Here is a 24,009-nt window from a genome sequence, read left to right on the forward strand (position 1 = left end):
GTTCATATGGGCTCGCTGCTTCAGGTCCCCTGGCCTTAATTTAAACGTTATGTATTTTCTGTAGTCAAAGGAGAGGACACTTAAGAAGGCTATATTTAAATGTATTTAGAAGATGGCTAGATTTGATCAGCGCTGCCTTGTTTTAACTTTCCAAATAGTGATAATATGTCTGTGCTGTTTTAACTTCAATTCATCAAAAAACAGTGCAGCTCCATCCGTCGTTGAACGTTTGTTTTCCAGTAATTATATGAATGTCTCCTAAAGACAGTGTGGCAATTATTCACTGACCTTAAACTGTGTGGCAATTGGTGTGTGTGTCCGCAGTGACCCTGGAACAATGGCTGTGTGCCATTTCAGCCCCTCTGCAGCCGAGCTGCTGAGTCGGGCACAAAGCCGACTTTATCTTTGCGCTCACTGTTGTATCAGTGCTGCCTGGCTGGACGCATTAGCACCAGACTTAGCAGCCACCTCAGGCGCACACACACACACACACACAGCAGTACTAAAACAACACATTACACATAGACTGGGAGTGGGGTAGTTGTGTGTGTGTTCTGAATCTGAAACCACCAGGGGAAGTTACAGAGACACACGTGTGTTGTTTAATGTTTGGCATGTTATGTTGGGAAGTAACATGGTCTGCTGTGTGTGCATGTCAACATAGCATCACTGAGGCCATAGGTGGGTGTGTGTGTGTGTCTGAACAGGTCAGACGGCCCTCGTGAAAACATTATGAATCAAAGGGTTGCACTCAATTTCACTTCCCCTTCGCCGACATGCACGAGATCTTTTTGTTCTCACTTTCCGTCCGTCTGTAACCGTTTCCCGGCCTCACAGAGAGAATGTGGGGAAAAGAGATTTTCAAAAGACACAGGATAATAAAACCTGTTTTACAGGAGAATGAGCATGTTGTTACACTGCAGGACATCGCAGGCGCAGGAGGAGGAGAATGTGGCTGTTAACCCTCCGTGTTTCACATCTACTCCACGAAGCATCTGGAAATCCCTTAAAGTGAACCATGAGCTGGCAAACGGACACGATGGCATATTTCCATTCTCCCGTCTTCACACACACACACTTCTACGACTCAGTATGATCTTATCGCTGCTTTACTTCAAAACATGATCTTCTGTGTTAACTCTGCCCTGCAGATCCGTGCCGGCGTCTTGACTCTGTGGCGACAGCAGGAGTTTGATTAGATCAGATGAAACATTAATGATCCCTCCGGGGAATCAGACCATCACCGCGAGCACACAAACGATGCAAAGACAGAGACCGCCTATAAGCGGGTGTTTGCAAACATGCAGCTAACAACTTCCACACTTAAAGTAAAGATTTGAATAGCGATGCAGAAGAAGGAGAATAGCTTTCGTGGTGCATCCGGCAGAAAGGTCGGCAAATGCATCGTCACCATGAACCGACAAAAGGTACGAGATGTTGAGATATTCCGTGGCTGAAGGAATTGTGCACATCTTGCAGGACGTTGTGTTCGCCTGCTGGTCACCGTGTTGCCGATGCACGCATGTTCAAACGCTCCATCTGGCTCCTCAGCGGGGCCTTAACAGGTGACGATGCCAGCAGATGTGAGTGCAGGTGTGTTGACAGGTCAATCCACCTGAGACAAACGAGTGGCCCCCCCGCGGGGAGGAACTATTGGTGATCCGTCTTTGTCGTGCTGCGTTCCGAGCCGCGACAACGAGGTGCCGTGCGGCTTTCGTGTAGTTTTCCATTTTTACAGCCGATTGCTGCTGCACAGAGATTTTCACAGACGCTCCGTTACGCAACGCTCCCGTGGCGACGGATGATTTACAGCACGGGTGTGCGTGTGAACATCACTCGTGTGCAGATAGACGTCTGTGAGGAAAGTGATGTAGTGTCTCTGATGCAGAACTGGATCCATCCTCTCTCGCTTGTCGCTGCGGCTGCATCGTTTTTCACATTGGACCTGCATGCTGGCATCGTGCCTGACACCCCCCCCCCCCCCTCCTTGCATCTGATCAGCCTGAATGGTGCAGTGAAAAAAGCACAAACACACTGATCCAGGCATGACGCAATCCCCTCAGTAACTGTATGTCAACACCAGGGAAGCGTCCTCTGGGAGGAAGCAACACAGTGCTAGATGTTGCCTAATGGACACACTGGACCGTCTGCATCGTCTGTTGCAGACAGTAAAAATACAGCCGGTAAACACGCGCTGACCTCAGTGCACCGAAGGTATCGTGGCATTTATGGTGAAAGATTAAATCAATACACTTATGTAAGCAGTCGTCTGTGAGGAGTCCGAGAGGACTGTTTTATCAGGGTTCTGTCATGTACTCATTTACAGTATTGGATCGTACTCATTGCACTACAGCTGCCGCTTGATACTATTTACATGTCAACTCAGAAGCCGAAGACCATCCTCTGTTTCCGTGTCTCTGCTCGTCTGGCTCTTGTGTTGTTAACTCGCCCTGCCTGCTTTAGAATGACGTGGTTTGACGGTTAATGTTTGTAGTCTTGCCCCACGTGACACCCGGACAGGTGGTGCTCACACACATACTTTACTGTCACTTGATCTGTGTGCATCTAAACCACACACACACACACACACACACACACTCATGCACGCACCAATACATAAGCAGCTGAATGATAGTGTGTGTGTGTGTGTGTGTCTATGGCAGGGCGCAGGTTGGGAGTGCAGAGGTGAGTGTGTATGAAGAGAGGCTGAAATAGAAGACGGCAGCCGTGTATCCAGCCGCGGCTCCTGAATATTTCAGGCGGGCAGAAGCACAGAGGGGTGAACGAAGGCCCCGATGGGTCGATGGCTGGATCGAGTTCTGCCACCGCACACTAAAGACACAATGCTCTGGTGGCCCGTAGGAGACTGACATCTAGTGGCGTAGAAACGGAAAGAATAAAAAAAAAAAGAGAAACATTGGAGGTCAGATAAGGCCCCTGAAATGAACTAATCTGCATGGGTGTTACAGGCTTACAGGCTGTTGGTTGTAATTTTCAAAAAGGCCGACGTGAGAGCACGCAGGGATCGTGTGTGTGTGTGTGTGTGTGTGTGTGTGTGTAGTAGGCCGGACATCATCTGCTCTGTGGATGCTACCTTGCGGCTGCGGCCGTTGTTGATGCCACAGGCGACTCTCACGTGGGGACAACTGCGCATTGATTGGCTGTGACCTTTGAACTCAGCTTTATCAGCATAACACCCACATTCTTTTCGAGGGTGTTTGATTGGGAAAGAAAAGGAATGTTCGGGTTAAACGTTACGTTGAGGTACTCATCGTACGCTGTTTTTGTTTTCTTAAAGCGGCACTGATGGATATTACATTTGTCTGAATGTAATGTGAAAGGGTTTGCTAGTAGTGATGAACCATCGTGCGACTCTCCACTTCCCCTCAGCTCTACAGAGAATTGTGGCCTATTTAAGCTCTTTGTGTCAGTTTTACAGCTCATAACGATTTCACAGGTTCAAAAAAAAGTTCATAACGAAGGAGCTGATTGAAGAAAGTTGTGTTTGGTTGCTAACTGAAGGGATGTAGAAATATGCACCAATTAAAATGGTTTTAAAATTCTGCTTAAAAATGTTGTGCAACATAATAATAATAATAATAAGAGTAAAATGATGACGGTTAACACCTACTGTCCATTGTCCTGCTGTTGCGACACACTGACCACATTTGCATGTTTTATAGCATCATCTGTTTGTGCATGAATCCTCCTAAACGTCCCCGGACGGACTCCAGCCTGCAGCAGCTCTGGTTTCGATCACTTTTTACTGCTTACGATCACCTCGGGGAGTCAGAAAACGCCTTGATCGGGTCTCTAAAGCAGGATGTACTGCGACGACGAGCTGCACAGCTCCGGGATCCACACAGACGTTAGTTCGGGGCCGATAACCGAGCACCCCGAACCCGACACCACCCAGTCCAACCAGGGGGCCTCGGGGACATCCAACGGGCCCCAACCACCGAACGACATGGAGTTCCGCATTAAGGAGCTGCAGAACCGGCATTTTCTTCTGATGGAGATGCAGCGCTTCATGAAGAAGACGGAGAGACACAGGAGCACAGGTGAGTCGTTGAATCGCTCCCCTGGAATGAGCACGTAATGTAGATCCGGCTCATCGACGCAGATGTCAAATCATGTTATTGCCATTTTTCTTTCATTTTTTTTTTATATCTAAATGAGGTTCGTTGTACTCAATTAAAAATGTATTTGTAAAAACAATAACCAGAGGAGAAAACATCTCGGCCTCCTCTGTCACTCAGAGAACTTCAAACTGGAAATGTAAAAATAAATATAAAATATGGTGCTTTTCTTTTCACGCCTAACCGGTAAAATAAATAACAATTCAACGGGTTTATCTGCTAGCCATATCTAACAAATATATCAAAGTTGAAAAAAATGTCATTAGCATTTAGTTGATAAAATAATAATCATATTATATTATAGAAGATCTTTTACCCTTCATCTTAGTTATTTGCTTTTTCAATATTATTCATTGCCACATTTCTAACGTTTTGCCACATTTAGTCAGTTTCGGGCCTTTTGATAAACCAACGCAATACTTAAAAAAAAGAGTATCTGGTACCGTGGCAAGCTTGATCCGTTGAAGTTTGTTACCTTGTTCTCCCTGTGTGTCGTCGTAAAGGGGCCATCGAGTCGTCGCCGGGGTCCAGCGAGTCGTCGCCGGGGGCCAGCGAGTCGTCGCCGGGGGCCTTGGAGGACAGCGGCCAGCTGTGTGAGCTGGAGGCCGTCCAGAAGGAGCTCGACGAGCTGCTGGTCAGCAGAGAGTTGGAGAAACACAGATTGAAATCAGGTCAACAAGCCCCCAGTCCCGCTCTGTATAAAACCGAGACCCCCCGTGGGGGGGTCTACACCCTTCCGCCTCCCCAGCCGACTCCGGAGGAAGTTACACTGGAAGACAGGGGGAAGGTTCGGACTGTAGCAGACGTCGTTCCAGGTGAGTTACACGCATGTACACATGTAACGATTGAAACGGGTCGTGCAGAGCTGCGTGTGAGGGGATTGAAAACAATGATGTAGAAAGGGACTTTTTATACCGTGTGTTGTAAAACTATGGAATATTTTATTCATGTTGTTTGACATGACATGCTGGATTTTCTAAATTTGACCACGACTTACATTGTGACATTTGACTTTTGTTTACTTCTTTCAACTCAATACATCGACATAATAGTGTATGAATTTTCTTTGCGCTAATTCTGACATACTGTACCATGTATGTTACAATAACCTTTTTATACTGACCTTTTCAAACATACAGTAGTACATACAATACTTTTTTGACACACGGTTCTATAAATATTTTCAACCTAATTTACTGGTCCTATAAGTTATTAGACTTGAGAATTATTGATTAATTGATCTATTTTAACCGGCACTGACCAAAACCTGACATCATGACATTAAAATGTAACATTTTAGTATGACATAAAACGTCGCAAATATGTCAGTGTGTGTCATGGAAATGTCAAACAAAACACAAGTCAAAGTATGCAATAAAAAGTTAGTTTATTTGTCATACCTGTGTCGTCTACATCTGGCCGCTAAACACTTCTTCTCCGTCTCTCTCTTTTGGAAAAAGTGGGCCTTCTCAGTCAAACCGCAGCGGTCACCAAGTGTCCGTCCTGTGACGAGGTCGTCCTCACGGAAACCAGAAGCAAAGTCGGCGAGGGCAAGTGGCTCGTCTGCTTCCTGTGCGTCCTCTCAGGGTGAGTCTCTTTAGGGCCGCAGGGGTCAAACAAAGAACATTCGCTGTGCAACTGGTATCACTGGCTGTGTAAAGGAAGCAGATGTTTGAGGCAAACCAGTTGCTGAGATCCATGACACCGTTGCATCCTCTTCCCCCCCCCAGGTGTGTCGCAGGCTGCTGTTTAATCCCTTTCTGCATGAGCCGCCTGAGTACGATCCAGCACCAGTGTCCCAAGTGCCACGCGGAGATACACACCCACACGCCATTTTGACATGGAGGTCGCCACGTCAACAGGCCCCGGCGTGATAGCGTGGATCACGACGCCTGGCTGGCGTGATTCAGCGACCGTCGAGTGTCTGGGATGTTGACTCGGTGGTCGAGTCCCCCCCCCCCGGTGCAACCTGCACAAAGACTCTGATGACTTAAGATCTGGAGTGCAGGCTGCAACCAAACTGACAAACTCTCCCCACGAGCCGGACTTCTCATTCAATAGCTTTATGGTTCATGAAAACCCAACTGTAAACGTAAGATGCTACAAAGTGAGGGATTGAGGCCTTTTCCTGCTGAAATTAGGACACGGCCTTCTGGCTTTTCTGTCAACAATCTAATGAGCTTTATGAACGCTGTCCTTGGTATTAGGGAAATATATATCCAGAAATATCCATTAACCACGGGGAGGTAAATGCAAATTCTTTGCTGACTGTATGCAAATAGGAGCCAGTGTAAATACACAGACAAAAGAGTTCTAATGCTCTGCCTGCCTTCACGAGCCAAAAATTGTTTAAAAATACAGACACAATCGCGTAAGAAATGTGTGTTATTCCGTCATTAATCGGAGAGGTGTTCACAGTACACCAGATTTATTGACACAGAAAGGCATACGGCACTTATATACATCTTTGAGTATTTACATTAAAGAGACCGCATGGATGTTACACATGTAGAAAAATATGCATTACATCTATAGAAATATGTACACAATGTGCAAAACATACGGCATGCCGACAACGAGAGGCTTAGACAGGAGACACGCAGCGAGCGATGGAAAAGTCGGACCGTCACCAAACGCCTCGTCTGCTCAACCAACATGTTCAGTGTTTACGTGACGACGGCGGTTTTACTCCAACTACTTGGGTGGAGACGCCGAGAGGAAACCTCCACCAACGTCAGACTTTGGAGGCTTATTAGAACAAACTACTCCGACGGGAAGTGCTTCTGAAGTTATAAAGTGTGTTGCTCTGGAGTAAAAGGTTCCAACAGTAATAACACGTGGAGGGCGGAGCCGACGTGACGCGCGGCTTATCGAGGTCGGGTCACATGCGGTGAAAGTCCCCGAGGTGACGGAGGTGACGGAGGAGGAGGGGGCGTTGGCCTCGAATGGAGCAGCTAGTATTGCTTTAGTTGGTCCCCGTCACACGGAGCACGATTTACTGCAGCAAGACGTCTGATACGGAACAAAGTGACGCAACTCTGCACAACCGAAATGTACAAACAAAACCCACCTTATTTTTACAGATTTTACAGGAATGAAAGCAAGATTACACATTCTTTTCATTTTCCCCCGGGCAAAACAAAACAAAACGTGAGAAAAACAAAAGTAGATAAAATGTTCCACAGTCTTTTTGGTGACAGATTTCCTGATTTGTCAGCGTTAAAGTTGACTGGTGGAAAATAAAGTGTACACATGAATCCTCCGGGTCCTCGACCACAAGACGCGCCGGTCATCTGATACGAGAAAGAACCGTAAAACAACAAAGCCAAGTCCAATGTTTGTGGGTCTGAGCTCATCGATGTGGTCGGATTGTAAGAGCGTGCTGGAGACCAGCAGCGCCCTCTAGTGCACATGGACGCAATGACACATTAACGTCCATGTGCACCATTAACACATAAAAAATAAAAGAAATATAAAATCTCATTTCAAAGTGCTATACAGTGAGACGGCATCAAAGCCAAATGAATATCCTTCACCGAGACGCCGGATCAGTAACTCAATATTCATGATTGATATGAAGCAATGTGTTAAAAATGATCATCTAGAATTGATAAGAGCTTTAAAAAGAAGCGAAGCCCTCTTCAATGTGTCGCTGCTGGAAGGCGGCGGTGCGTTTTGGACACAGATGGAAGCAGGAAACAGTCATCAGAAGCCTTGAGAAGAGTTTGGAATAGAATAGAATCCACAGAATGATTGAATTTCATAGCGATTATGCAACTTCTTCAGACAAGATGTGGACAACGGACGAGGAGCTTGAGACGTTTCACAAGGATACGATCGTGCACACGGAGTCACAGGTGTACATGCAAAAAACAGGGAGACAAAATACACACACACACACACACACACACAGTGATTTGCCATTATCAGAACGGGAACTGAACGTTTTCCTCCTTTAAAGTTTTGGACAGCTTTAATTATCTGTCGTCGCGTCTTTTAAAAAAAAAAAAGGAGTAAAAGATTTTTTATTGTCGGGGTGTATAGATGTTGTTGGTGTTGTGAGATTACTGCTCCAATAACCCAATTAATTAGATTGCTTTAGATCCCAGTGAAAATGGCAACATGACATGTTGTTGGAAACAAACATTTTGGAAACAATTACGTCAATAACTCTTGAATAAGTGTTTCATGTTCTTTGTAAGATGCCACTGGAATAGAATTCTACTCATCAGCAGCAGTAATAATGTTTGTCACCTTTGTCTGCAGCTGTGCAGAAACACCAGACATTCGGAAGGGAATAAAATGTGCAGCGTTAAAATGTTGGTTTGAAATGTGAACATAATAATTGGAACTTTAAACTATTCGCCCTTCAGAGGAGTCTGATTCACTCAACCAATGAGCCGATTCACTTCCCAGCTACAAGAAATTCTAACCAGATCATTTGTGGGTTACCGATGCAGACGCAGACACGCACACGCACACGCATACGCACACGCACACACACAAGAAAGTAGAACAGCTAGACATAAAGCTCATCTCCTCCATAGAACTATTCTGGATGTGTCACATAAACATTTCCCTTTCCACCGTTTTATCAGTTTACTATAAAAAGAAAAAAAAAGCTGCCAACTTTCTGAGTAAAGTCCCATTTTTCTAAATTACATTCAAAACGAGATACTCGGACACCCGCGGTATCTCTAGAGGAAAATGTCGACGCAATCTCGACTTCGATCACAACGGTCCGATCGCTCGGTGGCAGCCCGACCGGCCTGGATATGCAAAGTTTGCTCGTTCTGAGGGTGAAGACGCCTCTCAGGTGCATAGCTCTCACACGGGGCGGGGGAGCTTCCTCCTCTCGCCAGCCAAGTTGTTGCTTTAGAGTCAAAAAGGTTCACCGGCTCGATCGCGGAGAGGAGGGGGGAGGGGGGGGGGGGGAACCAGCGGCATCTAATGCGCCGTGTCAGATCGGTCGGCATACGTGCAACGTACAGCATGGGGTCTGCTCTCGGTGAGGGAACCCTGAGGCTGCACAGACGCCAGGACGTCCCAGACCGAGCCTCAGGCCAGCTTTCATTAAGAAGATAAATTTAATTACAACGTAGTCTGTCCTCTACAGAGACACATTTTCATAGGCTGGGACGGCACAATATGCTCCAGGAGAGCAGCAGCCACACCCCCTCGACCCTTTCATACTTAGTTGCCGGGCTGTGACAGTAAAATAGATTCACACTGTAAGACAACGGCATCACCTCTATGCGGGCTCTCTGCCCTTTGTTTCACTGTGAATTCATTTGGCTCCGTCTCGACATCACACATTGTATTCTAGTATTGTGAGAACGGCTCCATCACTGATATGATCGGTGAGCTTTGTTGCGGCTCTTGTTGGGGGACTTGAGGCCCTCTTGTAAAGCTGTGTAAAGTCCTGCTTGTAATTCAACTTGAATCACTGTAGTTTACTGTGAATATTGCGGCTGGTTGGGATGCACCAGTGAAAAGTGCCACTTCTCTCTGTTAACAAAATGTGGGAACTTCTCTGCGACCTTTGAAAAGGGATCTTCTTCATCCACCAACCTCTCGCTCCTGGCTCAGCTGCTCTCCCTGCACCCTCCCCCTTGTGGTCATCCCTCCCTCCCCCCTCAGTCCCAGTGCAGCTGCAGGTCTTGAGTATCCAGGAAGTCTGTCGGGATGCCCAGCGGTGTGAGGGCCCCAGCGGGACCTGGCGGCATGGTGAGGTCCAACCACTCCATGTTGTCCAGGCCCGGGTCGGACAGGCCCATGTTGAGCGAGGAGGGCGAGGAAGAATCGCAGAAGGACAAGTCCGAAGTGTCCATGGGCGAGTACGGTTGCTGCTCCATCAGCTGGGCCTGCAGCTCCTCCATCAAGCCCCGCGTGCGCGGGTCCGACACCGGCGCCGTGTCGGCCAGGGTGCGCTCCAGGAAGGCCTCCAGCTGGTTGTCCGTGGCGAGCGAGGAGAGGCCCGTGACGGGGCTGTGCGCGGGGGGAGGAGCCAGCTGGATGTGCGCAGGCGGCCTGGCGACGGCCGTGATGACCGGCAGCGTGCAGATGTTTGCGGTGACCGGGAGGGTCTTAGTGTGAGACACGTGAGGGTCCTGGTGGATAAACGGAGTGATTTCTGGAGGAAGGAGAAAAAAGAAAAAAAAAATACTGAGGCCCTTTTAAATCAAACAATACTGAAAACGTCTTGCTCGTCCTAAACGTCCCGGGTGCGTGCGGCTCCGTGTCCTTACCTCCGCTCTCTATGAGGATGTCGAACAAGTCATCCATTTGCTGGCTGGTTGCCGCGGGAACCTGTGAGGAAAGTCAACAAAGTCAAGAGACTGAAGGCTGCTAAATCAAAAGCGAAAGCAGCGGTTTGTGCTCTGACGGGTGCGTTTGTGGCGTCTCCAACCTGGGAAACACTGTGGACGTGCAAGTTGCGGCTCTGCCTGACAGCCTCCTCGTAGCCGGGAGGCTCTCTGGCCTTGGGCAGCTGGGTCACGAGGGAGGCGGGTTGAAGGACGAAAGTGGGCTGGGGGGAAGGAGACTGGAGGAATAAGAGATGCAGGACACGTGGGCGGAGTTAGGAAATGTCTGCATGAAAAAGAAACTCTTGATGATGGAAAATTGTTCAAACTAAATACTCTCTTCTCAGCTTAATTGATACCGGTGTAGGACAGGAATATACAACCCTCTAGTGAAGGCATGGATACCTTATGGAGGGGTCCGCTGGAGAGGAGAGGGTTGGGTGAAGCTCGTGGAGAGACCCGGTTCTCTGGGGTGCTTCTCAGGAAAGCCTGTGGACTCTTCTCAGTCGTGTTGTTGCACATAGTCAGAGTCTGTCCGGACACAAGACGCAATCAGACACATCAGTGTTGTTTTAAAGAAGCAATAGGAAATGGAGGCCACGGGAGGAGGCACGTACAGCTTCGTGCTCCTCGCAAGACGATATAAAAATGCAAAGCCAAAAGGATGAAGACCACTATCATGAAAAAAAAGGAACTGAAACATGACACAGATCATAAAAAAGACACATTAAAAATTTCTGTGGAAATGTGAAATAAGCTCAATCTGTAAGAGATATGATACACAAGCTACTGACAGTAAACGTCACTAGACACTTCTTGAGCTAAAAGAAAGCCTGACATACTGCTGAATATCCTGATCAATCATATCATATGTTATTGTAGTGAAATATCTTTGGGTTATTAGCCAGTTGTTGTACAACACAAAGTTATAATGACAATTTAAAACTTGGCTTCTGACATTACAAACCGTCCAAACACTGAATCAGAGAAACTCATTGGTGGAGGCCGACTGACCACACGAGCTTCAGCGGTACTTCTCTAGTTACCATCACCATTACCGTCAGGCCACAGTCACGAATGAGCATTCTTGCTTCAGGCGAGGCAAAGCGACAGATTTCTCAGAGAAAGGCAAGTAGCTTCGTGTCGGGGCTGACCTGCAGCAGTGGGGTGTGGTGGGATGGCCGCTGGTTGGGTGCCGTCTCCTTCCCTGTGGTCTGCCGCTGAGAAACCGAGGAGCCTCGGTTTGAGATGGTGGCCTGAAGACCAGGCTGAAGAAAGAGGGGAGGAAGGAGCGTGAGAAGAAGACCGGGAGTCTAACCATTCAGCCGTCTTAACTAGTAACAAGCAACCACTAACAACGCGACAATATGACGTCGCTCTTCCATTTCCATCTCACCTGCAGGCTGAGGTTGGCGTTGGGCAGCTGGATTGCTGTCGAGCCGCCAGGCAGCGACAGCGGGAGGAGGATGCTCCCAGCTTGGCCCGTGGCGGTTAACAAGGTCTGAGGCTGACTCAGCACCTGGGACACGCCGCCTTGGTGGCTGATGAAGAACTGCTGCAGGCTCGGCGCGGCAGCTTGCACCTGGGGCTGGGTTTGGAGTTTGGGACTTCTCCGTGACTGGGAGGGGAGGTGAGGGCTGTTGATTCTTTGGGGCTGGTTCGGGGGCTGGATCTGGGTGAGGATCTGGGTCTGGAGCTGGAGAGGCTTACCAGAGGAAACGGTCACATCCTCCAACTTGACTACTGTTGGCAGGGAGGCGAGAGCCTGGGAGCCGAAAATAGAGTTGGGGATTGTAGCGGCGGTGGATGAACAGTTTGACCTGGCAGTACCCTCCATTTTCACTACATTTGAGCTCAGGAGAGCAGGAACGGGGTTCCTGACCGGCACAGAATTGGGTTTCGGAGATGCAGCATCATCGTTGGAGCCCCCTTGGCCTCTCTTCTCCACCTCCAGCTGCATCTTGAGCTCCTCCACCAACCTCTGCTCCTGCTCCAACTTCTTCATCAACTCCACTATCTGCTGCTCCTTTTCATGGAGCCGCCGGTCCTTTTCCTCCGGGACTTGAAAGGAGGAGAGAGGTGAGGACTGCGGACCTGCCCAGCCAGAGCTCAGCATGTGTGTTTCGGCGAGCGCCTCGGACATGCTCGGATCCTGCTGGGGGGTCGAGCGGTCGGCGGGGGCGGGTGAGACCGGCGGTGTCTGGTTCATGTTCTCTGGAGCCATCTGCTGGACTGGAAGGACTATGGCGGGGGTGCTAGTGGCAGGGGTGGTGGTGGTGGTGGTGACCTCCATGGGCATGGAGGAGAGGGTGGGGACGGCAGGGCTGGGAATGGTGGTAGGAGCAGAGGTGCAGGGGTTGTCCTGGAAAGGCTTCAGTCTTTCTATCAGATCAGTCTTTGTTCCTGACACAGGGAGGCCACGCAGCTTCAGCTCCAGCTTCAGCTCAGCCACCTACACAGAGACAAATGTGACCAAATAAACTTGAATACATTTTGGACTAGTGCTGCTGGATGGATTCAGCTGATGAGCTCAGCACATCGGCTGGAAGCAGGTCCAAAGTAAACGAGACCCTGGTTATTAGTGAGCCTCACGGGTGCTGATGGGCAGACTTAACTCCCCTCGGACAGAGCGGATCCTGCTGCTTTCCCCCCGAATTCCACAATTTAAAATGTGAGAGAAGCAGAGTTGAAGTTGAAAAATTGGAAGCCTGTGCCTTCAGGTTTTCCATCAACCTTCTCTTAATGACTAAGCAAATCCTTGTTAGATCTCTTGTGTTTCTACAGAAACATTCCTTCTGCCGGTGGTCTGAAATCTCGCGCTTCAATGTCAACAGCTGCGTCGGCCGAAATAAGGGTAATTTATACTTTTAGCCTACAATCATAACTTCCATTTAAAAAGGTGCTGGGGCAAATGGTGTGCTGGTACCAGTGGGTTTCATAAGTACCTTCATCTCCTCCATATTGGCAGGCAAGACCCCAGGCTTGCGGTTTGAGAGCGAGATGTTTGCACGAGCCGGAGCAGGAGCCAGGGGGGGAGGTGGAGGCGCAGTGGGCAGAGACACCATGATGGAGGTTGGCAGGCCGCCAGCGCCGCCGCTCTGACCCTCAGTTACAGGCCTTCAGTGACAATGAGACACAAAAGAAACACAACGTCATCGTCAGGGATTTACAATACACGACTATCACATTAACGGGAAACAGGAGCCAGGAAAGAATGACAGGAAGTCTGTTCAAAGTGGGAGCAGACCGTCCCATTGACAAAGCCGTGGTTCAGGGGGAGCTCGTCAAAACAGCAGCTGGTGACGCAACATCCGGGTAGTTGTTAATACGATTAGATGAAGAGTTGTTATTGGAAACTAGCTGGTGGCCGTCATTGAAAACAAGAGTACTCAGGCCATAAAAATTACAATTCAAATATTGCCCTTAGTAGTTCTGATGCTTGTATACACATACTTGAGGGGTGCCGGTAGTATGGTCTGGTAGTTGTAGTGCTGCTGTTGCTGGCTCAGGATCTGCAGCTGGAGGAAGAGCTGCTGTTGCTGCAGCAGCCGGGCGTAGGAGGAGTCCATGGGGGCTTCACTGGCCTCCAGCTTCTGGTCCGGGGGAACATACTGGTGGTACTTGAGCTTCTTCACCCTGGACTTGGGCTCTTTGCCCTTCTTACTGCGGCTCTTCTCGGAGGGAGACTTCTGCTGACTTTGCTGTCAAAAAAAAGGAGACGTGCCATTTGTTCGGCGGTATTCTAATATTACGTTTCGAGGTGGGGGGGGGAAAGGAAATTGCTCTTACTTTCACCAGTGTCGGGCCGGGTTTTAAGGGAGCAGCGGGGACGACTGGCTGGGCGGGGGGGGCAACAGGGCGGGCGGCAGGCTGTTCAATCGCAGGGACAACTTTCACAAAGTCCGCTGGCGCTTGTGTGGCGACGGGGAAGACCTGAACCAGTAACGGCAGAGCGAACGGCCAACTTCAGATACAGCACTGTTGTGAAGTTTAAAATGGCGGGCCCCGGTGCTTTACTGGCCCTGTATCTGACCTGCAGCGGGGTGATGGGTATCGGCGGCGCTGGGGCGGGAGAAGGCGTCTCGGGCACTTTGCTCTCGGCGGGAGACGGGACACAGCTGTGGGGGTCCTGCCCGGGCGGATGCTCCGGCGACGGCGCATCGCAGCTGTCTTCGTCCAACACTTTGGGGTAATTCACCTGACCCACTGAAAAGACGAGGACAAAGTGCAGCGCCTAATCACCCACCGCGGGAAAGCGAGGCCACTTTCATCCTCATTTGCCTCCGGTTCCCTCCACCGCTGACCGACTTCTTCCTGACAAAGGCCATCAAGGCTCTAGAAAGCAATGGCTGTCTGATATGGCAACATGAATAGTTTTACCATCGCCGTCTCGCTGCCTCTCACCGATGATTGCCTGCTTGACGCTGGAATCCACAGGCAGGATGTTTTTCTCCACCAGCTCCAAGGGGCCGGGTCTTTGGGCGATCTTCTCGTTGAGGTTGTCGGCGAGCCGCGCCCTTTTCAGCCTCATCTGCGTGGCCTGTAAGGAGGGCTCTGCTCCGGTCTCTGGGGAAACAGACGAGAAGTCACTGCAAAACGGCCGCTGGAAGGTTTTTGGTGGCTGGAAACATGTTTGTTGATAGCGGTGTGTCCGGTGCCAATAGGAGGGTTATGATGCTTAACAAAAAGGTCCACATGAAACACTAGATGTGTTTGCAGTGAGAATTTGAGAATCTCCAGTACCTTGCAGGATGTGCATCCTGACCAGTTCTGCTCGCTCAGGACGACTGCGGATCTTGTGCTTGAGGAAGTTTTCAGTCTAAAAGGTGGAAGACAGACAGTCTTTTTAAAGGCTAATTGTCTTAATTGAGTCCAGAAGTGTTAGCGCTCTAATTTCCAACATACCCTGGCTCTCTCCAAGCTGCGAATCTGCCCGTGGAACGCTGCCGGGCTCTTCAGAGCTGCAACACATTACATTTTCATAAGGGTCAAATCACCGTTTTAAAAAAGACAAATCAATCATATTTATTGGCTCAGCCATCCGGAGGCCCATTTGTCCTCATGCATGCGCACCCACTACATCAGCTCTAGGGGGATGGTGAGTGATGGTGAACTCTGCTGGTACTCACGTGGCATGATGCCCTGATCCGCCAGCTGCTCCCGGGTTCGCCTCTGCTGAAGCCTCAACTGCAGGACTGCAAGCAAAATCAATATTATCATGAAATATTAAATCATATTATAAAGGTGACACGTACATATGATGTTACAAGACAAATGAGTGGAAGCAGACAAACATAAGGTATTGTGTACAAAAACGCAAATTAAAATCGGGAACAAAATGATCTGCGAGATGTAAAAGACTTCTTCTGAGAAATGACTCACATCCTGTTCTTTAATTATTTGGTTAAAAACACACATTGACATCATTCTATAGGCAGCATTTTGCACTCGGCCCAATTGTTCTGAACATTAGTGAACTCGAGCAGCTATTGTTTGCGGTCAGTAGCTGTTTGAGGATGTGATGGTGCTTCACGGCGTTTAAAGCCTCTCTTTACCAGGATACAACATTCTACATGTCGTTTACGTTTGGACCGCTGCTGCCCCGTAATCGCAACAACGGCATCAAGCTGATGCAACAGATTGTGCCTACGCGAGTTGAGAAATGACCGTCGAAGGAACACAAGAGGAGTGCTCACCTGCTCTGAACCTGGTGCAGCGGTCACTCGGGGTCTCCACCTCCGAATAGGCCATCGTCTGGGGGTCCTGGCCTGTAGGGCGGTCCAAAACACAACTCGGTGATTAAGCCATTTCAGCACAGAGTCAGCCTGGTACTAATGCCTAAAAAGACTTATAAACATCAGACCTCAGAGCATCGGTCAAGAGTCTGACTGAGCACGACAAAGCACCACTTTGCATGTAAGCGGACCAGATGGACTTGTGTGTGCTTTATAGCTGGGGTGTTATTTGTCAGAAGGCCTGCGGACGATGTGTCACAGTCAGTGGGAGGAGTTGGAGATTTGCAGGAATGAAGTGGCGACTACGAGTACACACACTTCTCCATTCACAGGAAAGGATGCGTCAAAACTTATGGGGAAATAATGGCTCTCGTGGTCCAACAGGAAGAAGGTGGCCTGAATAACTTCACATTTTTAATCCCCTCTGCCCCACCCCCCACCACTGACATCACCTTGGTGGCTATGTAAAACTGTCATGCATCAATATGTGCGAACTGTTCACATACATGGCGTGCGGCAGGTTAAACTCAAACTAGGGCAGTGGTTAAACAATTACAGAAAGCGTTGACAGAAAATAGCTCTTTATACGAAGGACGAGTGGGAGGGCTGGTTGGAAAATAATAGACACTTGCAAGAGTGGTGCAATTCTTTGATTCTATGTTGACAAATGGCCAGAAAAACACAAGAATTCTGAACAGATGTCTCAGTTAACCAGTAAATAGTTGGGAAGAAGCGATGCGGAGGGGGACGTGTTTGCTTGAGGTGATCGACTTCCAGTCAGCAGCATTTTCTAAATTCCTCGGGGAAATGCTGCTCAGCCTGACCAGCACAGGCCGACCCCTGACCTTAGCAAGCCAACCAGCACATGCCGACCTGTGACCTTAGCAAGCCGAGGTGAGAGTAGTGGACGACGTGACGAGCTGTTGATGCAGTGACAGGCCGGCTCAATAGAGGACTCACAGGCTGGCATGAAAATGGGTCTTGTTGTAGCATCTTGGAGGTATAATATAATATAATACATAGATACTATTACATCTAATTTGTTGTCCTGTTAGCAGGCTCTCAGCCGTCATCAATAATAATATTGATTTTGTTTAATCTCCTACTGGGCAGACTCTCATGACGCCCCGCTCTGCTGACGGAGCCCTTCTCCGCCCCCTGACCTCCGACCTCCTGAGTGGTCTCAGTCCGACCACGCTGGCAGACAGATTAAACACTTGAGCGTTGGAACCAACACGTGAGACCCACTCAGTGGGTGGAAAGTATGAGGCGTGTGTTTTCACTGCACAGATGATGAGCGGCTGCTGCTTCTGTAAACGTTCCAGCAGCCACAAATATACAGCAAAGTGTTCAATCTCACAGTTCCTAATCACATCTGAGCCGTGATTAGGAACTGGCAAATCCCCCCCCCCCCCCCCCACACACCTATCGCTCCACTATCAAAGTCTGGAGATCACATATCCATCCATCAGTCAGTCAGTCGCTGGAACAACACCAACGTGGGGAGTTTAACATGAAGCCAAAGCTGCAATCTGCATCTGTTGTTGGAATAATGTTGCACAAAAAGGATGAGGGTATTTCACCCACTTTCATGGCCCATGTTGAATTTATTGTTGCGTGCCTGTTTGCGTGTTTACATGCATCATTATCGTGTAGGACATGCAGGTATTGAGGGCATGATGTTTATACCGCTGATTGTATGTGGAATTTGTTTTCAGTGGAGTTTGCGCTCGTTCACTCTTTCACACCGGGGGGCCTGTTTGACAACACCCCCCCCCGTCCCTCAGGTCCATGGGGCGCCGCGTGCTCACCATCGTTGCGTTCGCCGAGCGCAGGCAGCGGCTGCAGCGACAGCTCCTCCATCTCGTGGGTGACCGCCTCGCTCTGGGGACTTGGCAGCAGCACACTCGACATCTCGCAATCCCCCTCTGCTCCAAGCTGCCCGTAAGAGGCCGGGAGCTCCATCTGGGGGCGGGGTGGGGGGCGGTTATGGGTCTGTGCCCCCTGTTGGTGGCGTTTTGCCGCTACCTTTGTGGATACAAGAAAACAAGGAGAGACAGTGAAGAGTTGGCGTCTGACTCAGAGAGGAGGTTTTACGGGGCTCCTCATCGGTAACAACAGCCATCATCCCGTTGGTGCGACTGCTTCACCCGACTGGTGAAGTGCTGCGGGTGGTGTTTCCTTTGGGCCCCAGTTGCAGCTCAAAATGTTCAATGTTCTGCAAAATCACACCGAATAACCGCTTCAAACTGCCGCCCGGCTCGACGGAGAATGTTCCGTCCGCCCAGACATAATCTGTAATGTGACGTCACTTTGGCGGTTTTCAAACAGGGGGGGGGGGGAGCGGGGGGCGGAAAAATGACGGGGTGCAAAACCAACAGTTGGGTTTCCGAGCGGCCTCTTAAGCAGCAGACGCTGGGGCAGAACCCGCGGGACCTCGGCGCTCTTTACCAACCGCGTTGATGTGTTGCTCTTGGCCGAGGAGCCCTTCGTTCCTACGGCTGCTTTTATTCTTCCCGTAGGTCCTAAAAGTGCCAGAAGCAGACGGCCCAGTGAGACCGCGGACACGTCTCAGCGTTGTCCATTGTGGTCGCTGAAGGCTGATGTAATGTGTCCTGACACAACACGTCCCAGAGGCCGTGTTTCATCGTCTCTTGGCGTGTAACGCAGTTTTCCGACTTGTGGTCACAGCAGATTCCGCTTAACATTCTCAACGAGAAGATCCTAATATCTCTGTGGTAATAGAAAGTGGGGAGGAAAGCATTCATTCGTTTCACATGATAAGGTCACCAATAAGCGCATACATTTAGAACTGTTCTTTTAGAGCTGTGGTCCATCCTGTATGAACCCTTGTTGCGGTTTGTGCCGGGGGCACGAAGCCGAGTGTCGCCTCCACTTTATGGACGGCAGTAGCAGATCTTCAGTGAGCAGGCAGCGACCTGCTCTGCAGCGTGTACTTCCTTTAGATAACAATCAAAGGATGCATCCTGTGCTCGGACTTTTCTAGGCCAGGCAGAGCCTTTGGAAAGAGACCAAACCTCCTTCTCGTTGTCTTTCCGTGAAAGTAAACGAACTTTAGCTGCTGGATTTCACTCTCCACTGCAGCATAATCTTGACTTCAGTTTCTCCAACAAAGAAGAGCTGCGATTGAAAGATAAGCGGCACTTGATTTCCCTTTTTATGGGCCTGACATCCGTAGCTACATGATGTAACTATGTGTCATCCACACTTTGTCATCCATTTAAAAGTCAACAGCTTGGATGTTTAATGGGATGGAATAAACTGACCACGTCTTTATTCCCATTTACATATTTTGAAAAGAATGTTTGAAAATATTGGTTTCAACTTTAAGGAAGTATTCAAATACAGAAAGAGTGATGATGAGGGAATCAATTACAACATATTCCAGAGTGCATCAAAACCTGTTAAACGTGTTGGAGAGGCCCAACTAGGAGACGGCATGGCAGCCTTTGTGCACTAGTGGTTGTAGAAACAATGGTTATTATAGTCTTTCAGCGGATGAGTTCATGCCCACCTGGAGAAGCCGATACAAGAGGAAACACACTTTGTGGGTAGCGGCTGTGGAGAGCGACACTAAGCCATGGAGTCAAACCTGGTGGGAGAGACAGAGGATCACATGAAGATCACAAATGCAGCAGGACCTCCGTGTCCTGTAATGTCTTATCTTCTGTTTCTAAGGGGAGTTTGTGTAGGCAGCACTCCCTTCAGGCTCCACCCAGCCACGCATGGTTTATCCACCGAGAATAACTGTTGGCATTGGAAATTCTAGATGCAGTTTATTTTGAAAGATGTCAAGCTACAGACTTACAGAAAGCAAGATGAATCACACACACACACACACACACACACACACACACACACACACACACACACACACACACACACACACACACACACAAAAAAGAATCCTACAAATACACTCAATCAACGCACAAAAATAAACAGATGTGAGGCGACTGTGTGTGAGTGGGGAGCACGGTCGTCCTCCAATCAGAGGGTTGTCGGTTCGATCCCAGGCCCGGCTAACCCGCATGCCGTTGTGTCCTTGAGCAAGACACTTAACCCAACATTGCTCCTGTAGCTGCGACTACACTAGTCACTACTCCTGACTGATGGCAGGTGTCACTGTGTGTGGTTCTCCTGTCATCAGTGTGTGAATGGGTGAATGATGTCATGTCGTGTTAAAGCGCTTTGAGTGGTCAGAAGACTAGAAAAGCGCTATACAAGTACAGTCCATTTACCATTTACCATGTGATACTAAACCAACCACCTCAATCCATTAAAGAATTGTGATACAAAAGCACATGAAAACACGGTACTAAACCAGACACCAATGTTGCTTGGATCAGTGAGTGGAGAATAAACAGATGATGAGTTCCTCCAGGTCTGACTACTGATGTTCACAGGCTGCTAGGAAAACCTGCCGGGTCTCTATGGAACTCTCCTTACTGATGACTCAAGACCTGTAATGCAGCATCGCTCTGCAGAGAGAGAGCGACACTCTCACAATAACAATCACACAGAAGCTCTCAGGACTCTCAGACACGTGCTTCGTATAAACACATTACTGTTTTATTCACCAGTCCATTTACTGACACGCAGAACTGACATTTCTGATATTTGCCAGTTATGGAATGACAGTTCTACGGGCTATTACATCGTGGGAGGACGAGCTGGCGAAAGTTGGCTGCAGAAAAGAAACGAGGAGGAGCCGACAAGGGTCGCGGCTGATGAAAAGCAGAATCAAAGGGCCGGTCCAGATGGCCTGTTGCTGTGCTCCCTCAATGGCACCATGTGTTTCATCAAAGGGGAGATGGATGCAGCACACACCGACGTCAGCACCGCGGCACCAAACCATCCCGCTGCGAGGAGCGCTGCCGTCTTTGGGCCCCTCGGCGTGTTCGGGATCCCAGAGGTGACGTGTCGGGTCGTTTCAGCGGCCCACGCTTTGGTGAACGATGAAACCAAAGACAACAACGCGCACATCCCGTCGGCACCGGCTCGGCTTTCTTGCACACAGATGATTATTAAATCAACCGGTATTTCGAACCACTGGAGTGTCGGTCAAGCGCCGCTTGAGAGTGTCGCCGCTGAACCTGAACGTGCCCCGAAAAGTCAAAGAGGCCGGCTGGATATTCAACTGATGGAGGCAACAAACGGACTCACCGGGCCACCTGCCTGCGCCCTCGCTGCCAGTACCCAGATTGTGGCTTAGAGGTATTCCTCCACATTGCCGATGATTATCGCGGAGCTGAATTAAAGGTTGCCATCTCAGACCGTGCCACATCAAGCAGGCTGGATTCTAGGACTAACTGGACGCAAAAACCCGCCGGGGTTTCATCTGGCCCGTATTTTCTGTGCCACCAGACGATCAGAGTCCAGCTAGGGAATCATTCGAGTCAACATTTAAGCAGGGCAGCGATGGTATCGGTTCTTTCTCCCTGTACCCTCACAAACGACTCGGCATAGACATACGCCGTGCAGGTGAGGGGCGTTCACTTTCCGCAGCAGTGAAAGCATCTGTCTGATTGTCTTGTACATCTAAACAGAACCACGTGTGCCAGTGTGAATTCCTGATTCCAAATCAAAACCAGTATTTCACAATCTGGTTTTCATCAAAACAAATGGTGAATAGTTCAGACGCTCGATGGAATAGAGACAAGAGAGATAAGATACCGCCACACTTTCACTACCAATATGCAAATCCTTCACATGATAAAGTAGCCACAAGCACTACGGCTGCACAATTCATCTAAAATTCGGCATCCTGCAATTTAAATCAATGGAATCAACCAATCAAAACTGTTCATTCCAGCACTAAACTAACAGGCTTCACGTTCGGGGAGCCCGGGAACAATGTTCCCAAATGTCGCGACTGCAGTCTCGAGGGGAGTTGTAGATTACATAATCCTTGTTGTTCCTAACGACAAGGGACTAAATGCGTGTGCCTTCAAGTCTTGAAGCAAAGACTTTTTTTATCTGGCAGAAATGGAGCTCAAAGTGAGGTCAGCTGATCTCAGCTGAGTCAATTCCTGGTTGCTGTTTGTACGTCGTTATTGTGCTTCTCTGAACGACAGCTTGAGATAGCTGAAAACCGCAGCTAATAAATCATAAATTGTCACGGGGTCTGGTTTTCTGTTTAAAAAACACATTGGTTTAATAAGGAGTAGTTCAAGGCAATGCACGTCACCTTATGTGACAACATTCGGTTATGAATAAAGGCTTCACATCCAAATGAATCCGATTTTGGATCTCCAGCATCGCAAATGACGAAGTAGCCCTATAAACCATTCGTTCTGCAATTGACCGCAACATACATACCACATGCACACGCATGAAGCACACAGCGTGAGAACCAGGCTGAACTATTCTGGGCCTCAAATGGACCACGTCTGGTTCCAACAAAAATCTCTTCTTTTATCCAGAGAGAAGACCGTAATGACGACACCACCCGAGTTACTGTTGTGCACTTCTCCCACTGGTGTCATTTCCTTCCTTCCCGTCCTCGTGGACTTCGCTGAGAAAGATCTTTCCTTAAAAACAGTGTGGAAAGGATCAACCCGTCAGAGAAGAGGTAACATAGACAAACAGCGAGCAGCAGCCTGAAATGAAGACTTGTTAAGGCCGGTGATGCAAAGTACTCTCTGAGGAACCCAAACAAATGAGACTGAACTGGTGGAAGTGTTTCCTGAGGGAGTGTCGGATGCGAAGTGGGAGAGAAAACTCTGATTGTACTGCAGCAACATGCACACACACATTGTAATATTTGGTCTAATTGTTATTTCCACCAACATGGAGGCAGATACGGAAACTCTAATGTGAGGTGAAGACAATCGACCTACAAACCGATGTTTTAACTACTTGTCGGGCATAATGACCCCATCGTGCCATAAGCGCAGTGCCTCATTTAACGCTGATGATTCACAGAGACAGACTTTGACCGGGTGGGTCCCAGCCGTCTGCATAACACACACACACACACACACACACACACACACACACACACACTATTACCTGACGTCAATCATTTCACGCCATCGGATGGTCGCTGAACGGCCGGGAGGAGCTTTGCTGTCCGGATGCCGCAGCATCCAGAGAGCATCCCGGGCTCCGGAGGAAATGGCTCAACGAGACCCGCAGTGTTCACATTATAACAACGTGACAACTAAATGCGAAATAACACACCTTCCTTGGGAGGAAAAGTTATCACTGGCCGGCGTGTCTGTGTGATGGTGGTTGTGGGACAAGCTAACGTCGGCTAGCTAACGTAACTTTAAACCTGACAGGTGCGCGAGCGCTAACACGCATAACGTCACCTCGAATGACGCGGACTTCGTTTGACGGAATGAGACGAATGAACAAACTCTCAGGGTTTGTCGCGGTGGAACCGCCCGCGTCTCCCGGCGCGGTGACAGACAGACAGCCTCGTCTCCGGTCTCCGTCCGCGTATCAGCCAACAATTCCCCAACAGCAGCCAATTAACTGACGCTCCTTAGCTCGGTTTAGCTAACGCTAACATGCTAAAAACAAGACAGCGGCGCGCGGTCTCACCGATTTGCGGAGACTCGGGAGTCCAAATCTGTCGCAGCTCCGGTTCACATTGAGACAGCAGTCGGTGTCGGCGGGGTGGTCTTGTGTGTGTTGTTGGTCCTGCCCCCCCAACTAGCCGAGAGGTGGAAGTTTGTTCCGCGGAGTAAAATGGCTGCGAAGGCTTCGGGCTGCAGTGACGTAATGACGCTGCGCTTTAGGACGCCTCGGAGGGGTCGTTGTCCTCTCGCGCAGACCTCATTCACGATGCCACAGGGAGTC

General features: G+C 49.2%; 2 protein-coding genes across 7 annotated transcripts; one reads left to right on the forward strand and one right to left on the reverse strand.

The window, feature by feature from the left end:
- Nucleotides 1-3,688: 3,688 nt before the first annotated feature.
- Nucleotides 3,689-6,656, forward strand: LOC120819267 (uncharacterized). Its single transcript, XM_078102862.1, has 4 exons — nucleotides 3,689-4,061; nucleotides 4,643-4,954; nucleotides 5,600-5,726; nucleotides 5,870-6,656. The coding sequence occupies exons 1-4, from the start codon at nucleotides 3,824-3,826 to the stop codon at nucleotides 5,976-5,978; spliced, it is 786 nt and encodes a 261-aa protein (XP_077958988.1). The 5' UTR covers nucleotides 3,689-3,823; the 3' UTR covers nucleotides 5,979-6,656.
- On the reverse strand, nucleotides 6,519-23,977 carry mrtfba (myocardin related transcription factor Ba). Of its 6 annotated transcripts, none has more exons than XM_078102860.1 (18): nucleotides 23,752-23,930; nucleotides 19,715-19,792; nucleotides 17,991-18,207; nucleotides 16,141-16,212; nucleotides 15,574-15,639; nucleotides 15,350-15,405; nucleotides 15,188-15,263; nucleotides 14,849-15,010; nucleotides 14,478-14,650; nucleotides 14,234-14,377; nucleotides 13,898-14,145; nucleotides 13,390-13,561; nucleotides 11,841-12,896; nucleotides 11,599-11,712; nucleotides 10,850-10,975; nucleotides 10,549-10,683; nucleotides 10,388-10,448; nucleotides 6,519-10,272 (listed from the first exon to the last, which is right to left on the reverse strand). In XM_078102860.1, the coding sequence occupies exons 3-18, from the start codon at nucleotides 18,142-18,144 to the stop codon at nucleotides 9,776-9,778; spliced, it is 3,312 nt and encodes a 1,103-aa protein (XP_077958986.1). In that variant the 5' UTR covers nucleotides 18,145-18,207; nucleotides 19,715-19,792; nucleotides 23,752-23,930; the 3' UTR covers nucleotides 6,519-9,775. The 6 variants fall into 6 exon arrangements, with proteins under 6 accessions (XP_077958986.1, XP_040032445.2, XP_040032447.2 ...); XM_040176511.2 differs by having other exon boundaries at nucleotides 14,825-15,010; XM_040176513.2 differs by lacking the exon at nucleotides 19,715-19,792 and having other exon boundaries at nucleotides 23,752-23,925.
- Between the last annotated feature and the right edge of the window lie 32 nt (nucleotides 23,978-24,009).

The sequence above is a fragment of the Gasterosteus aculeatus genome, chromosome 5 (assembly GCF_964276395.1).
Source record: "Gasterosteus aculeatus chromosome 5, fGasAcu3.hap1.1, whole genome shotgun sequence".
NCBI lineage: Eukaryota > Metazoa > Chordata > Actinopteri > Perciformes > Gasterosteidae > Gasterosteus > Gasterosteus aculeatus.

Excerpts from the sequence above, each read along its gene's own strand:
- LOC120819267 (XM_078102862.1), top strand. The coding sequence starts at position 3,824 with ATGTACTGCGACGACGAGCTGCACAGCTCCGGGATCCACACAGACGTT. Across the intron at positions 4,062-4,642 it reads GGAGAGACACAGGAGCACAG|GGGCCATCGAGTCGTCGCCG; the intron begins GTGAGTCGTTGA and ends GTCGTCGTAAAG. Across the intron at positions 4,955-5,599 it reads TGTAGCAGACGTCGTTCCAG|TGGGCCTTCTCAGTCAAACC; the intron begins GTGAGTTACACG and ends TTTTGGAAAAAG.
- mrtfba (XM_040176511.2), bottom strand. The coding sequence starts at position 18,144 with ATGGAGCTCCCGGCCTCTTACGGGCAGCTTGGAGCAGAGGGGGATTGC. Across the intron at positions 12,897-13,389 it reads CCAATATGGAGGAGATGAAG|GTGGCTGAGCTGAAGCTGGA; the intron begins GTACTTATGAAA and ends GTCTCTGTGTAG. Across the intron at positions 10,684-10,849 it reads CCAGCGGACCCCTCCATAAG|TCTCCTTCCCCCCAGCCCAC; the intron begins GTATCCATGCCT and ends TTATTCCTCCAG.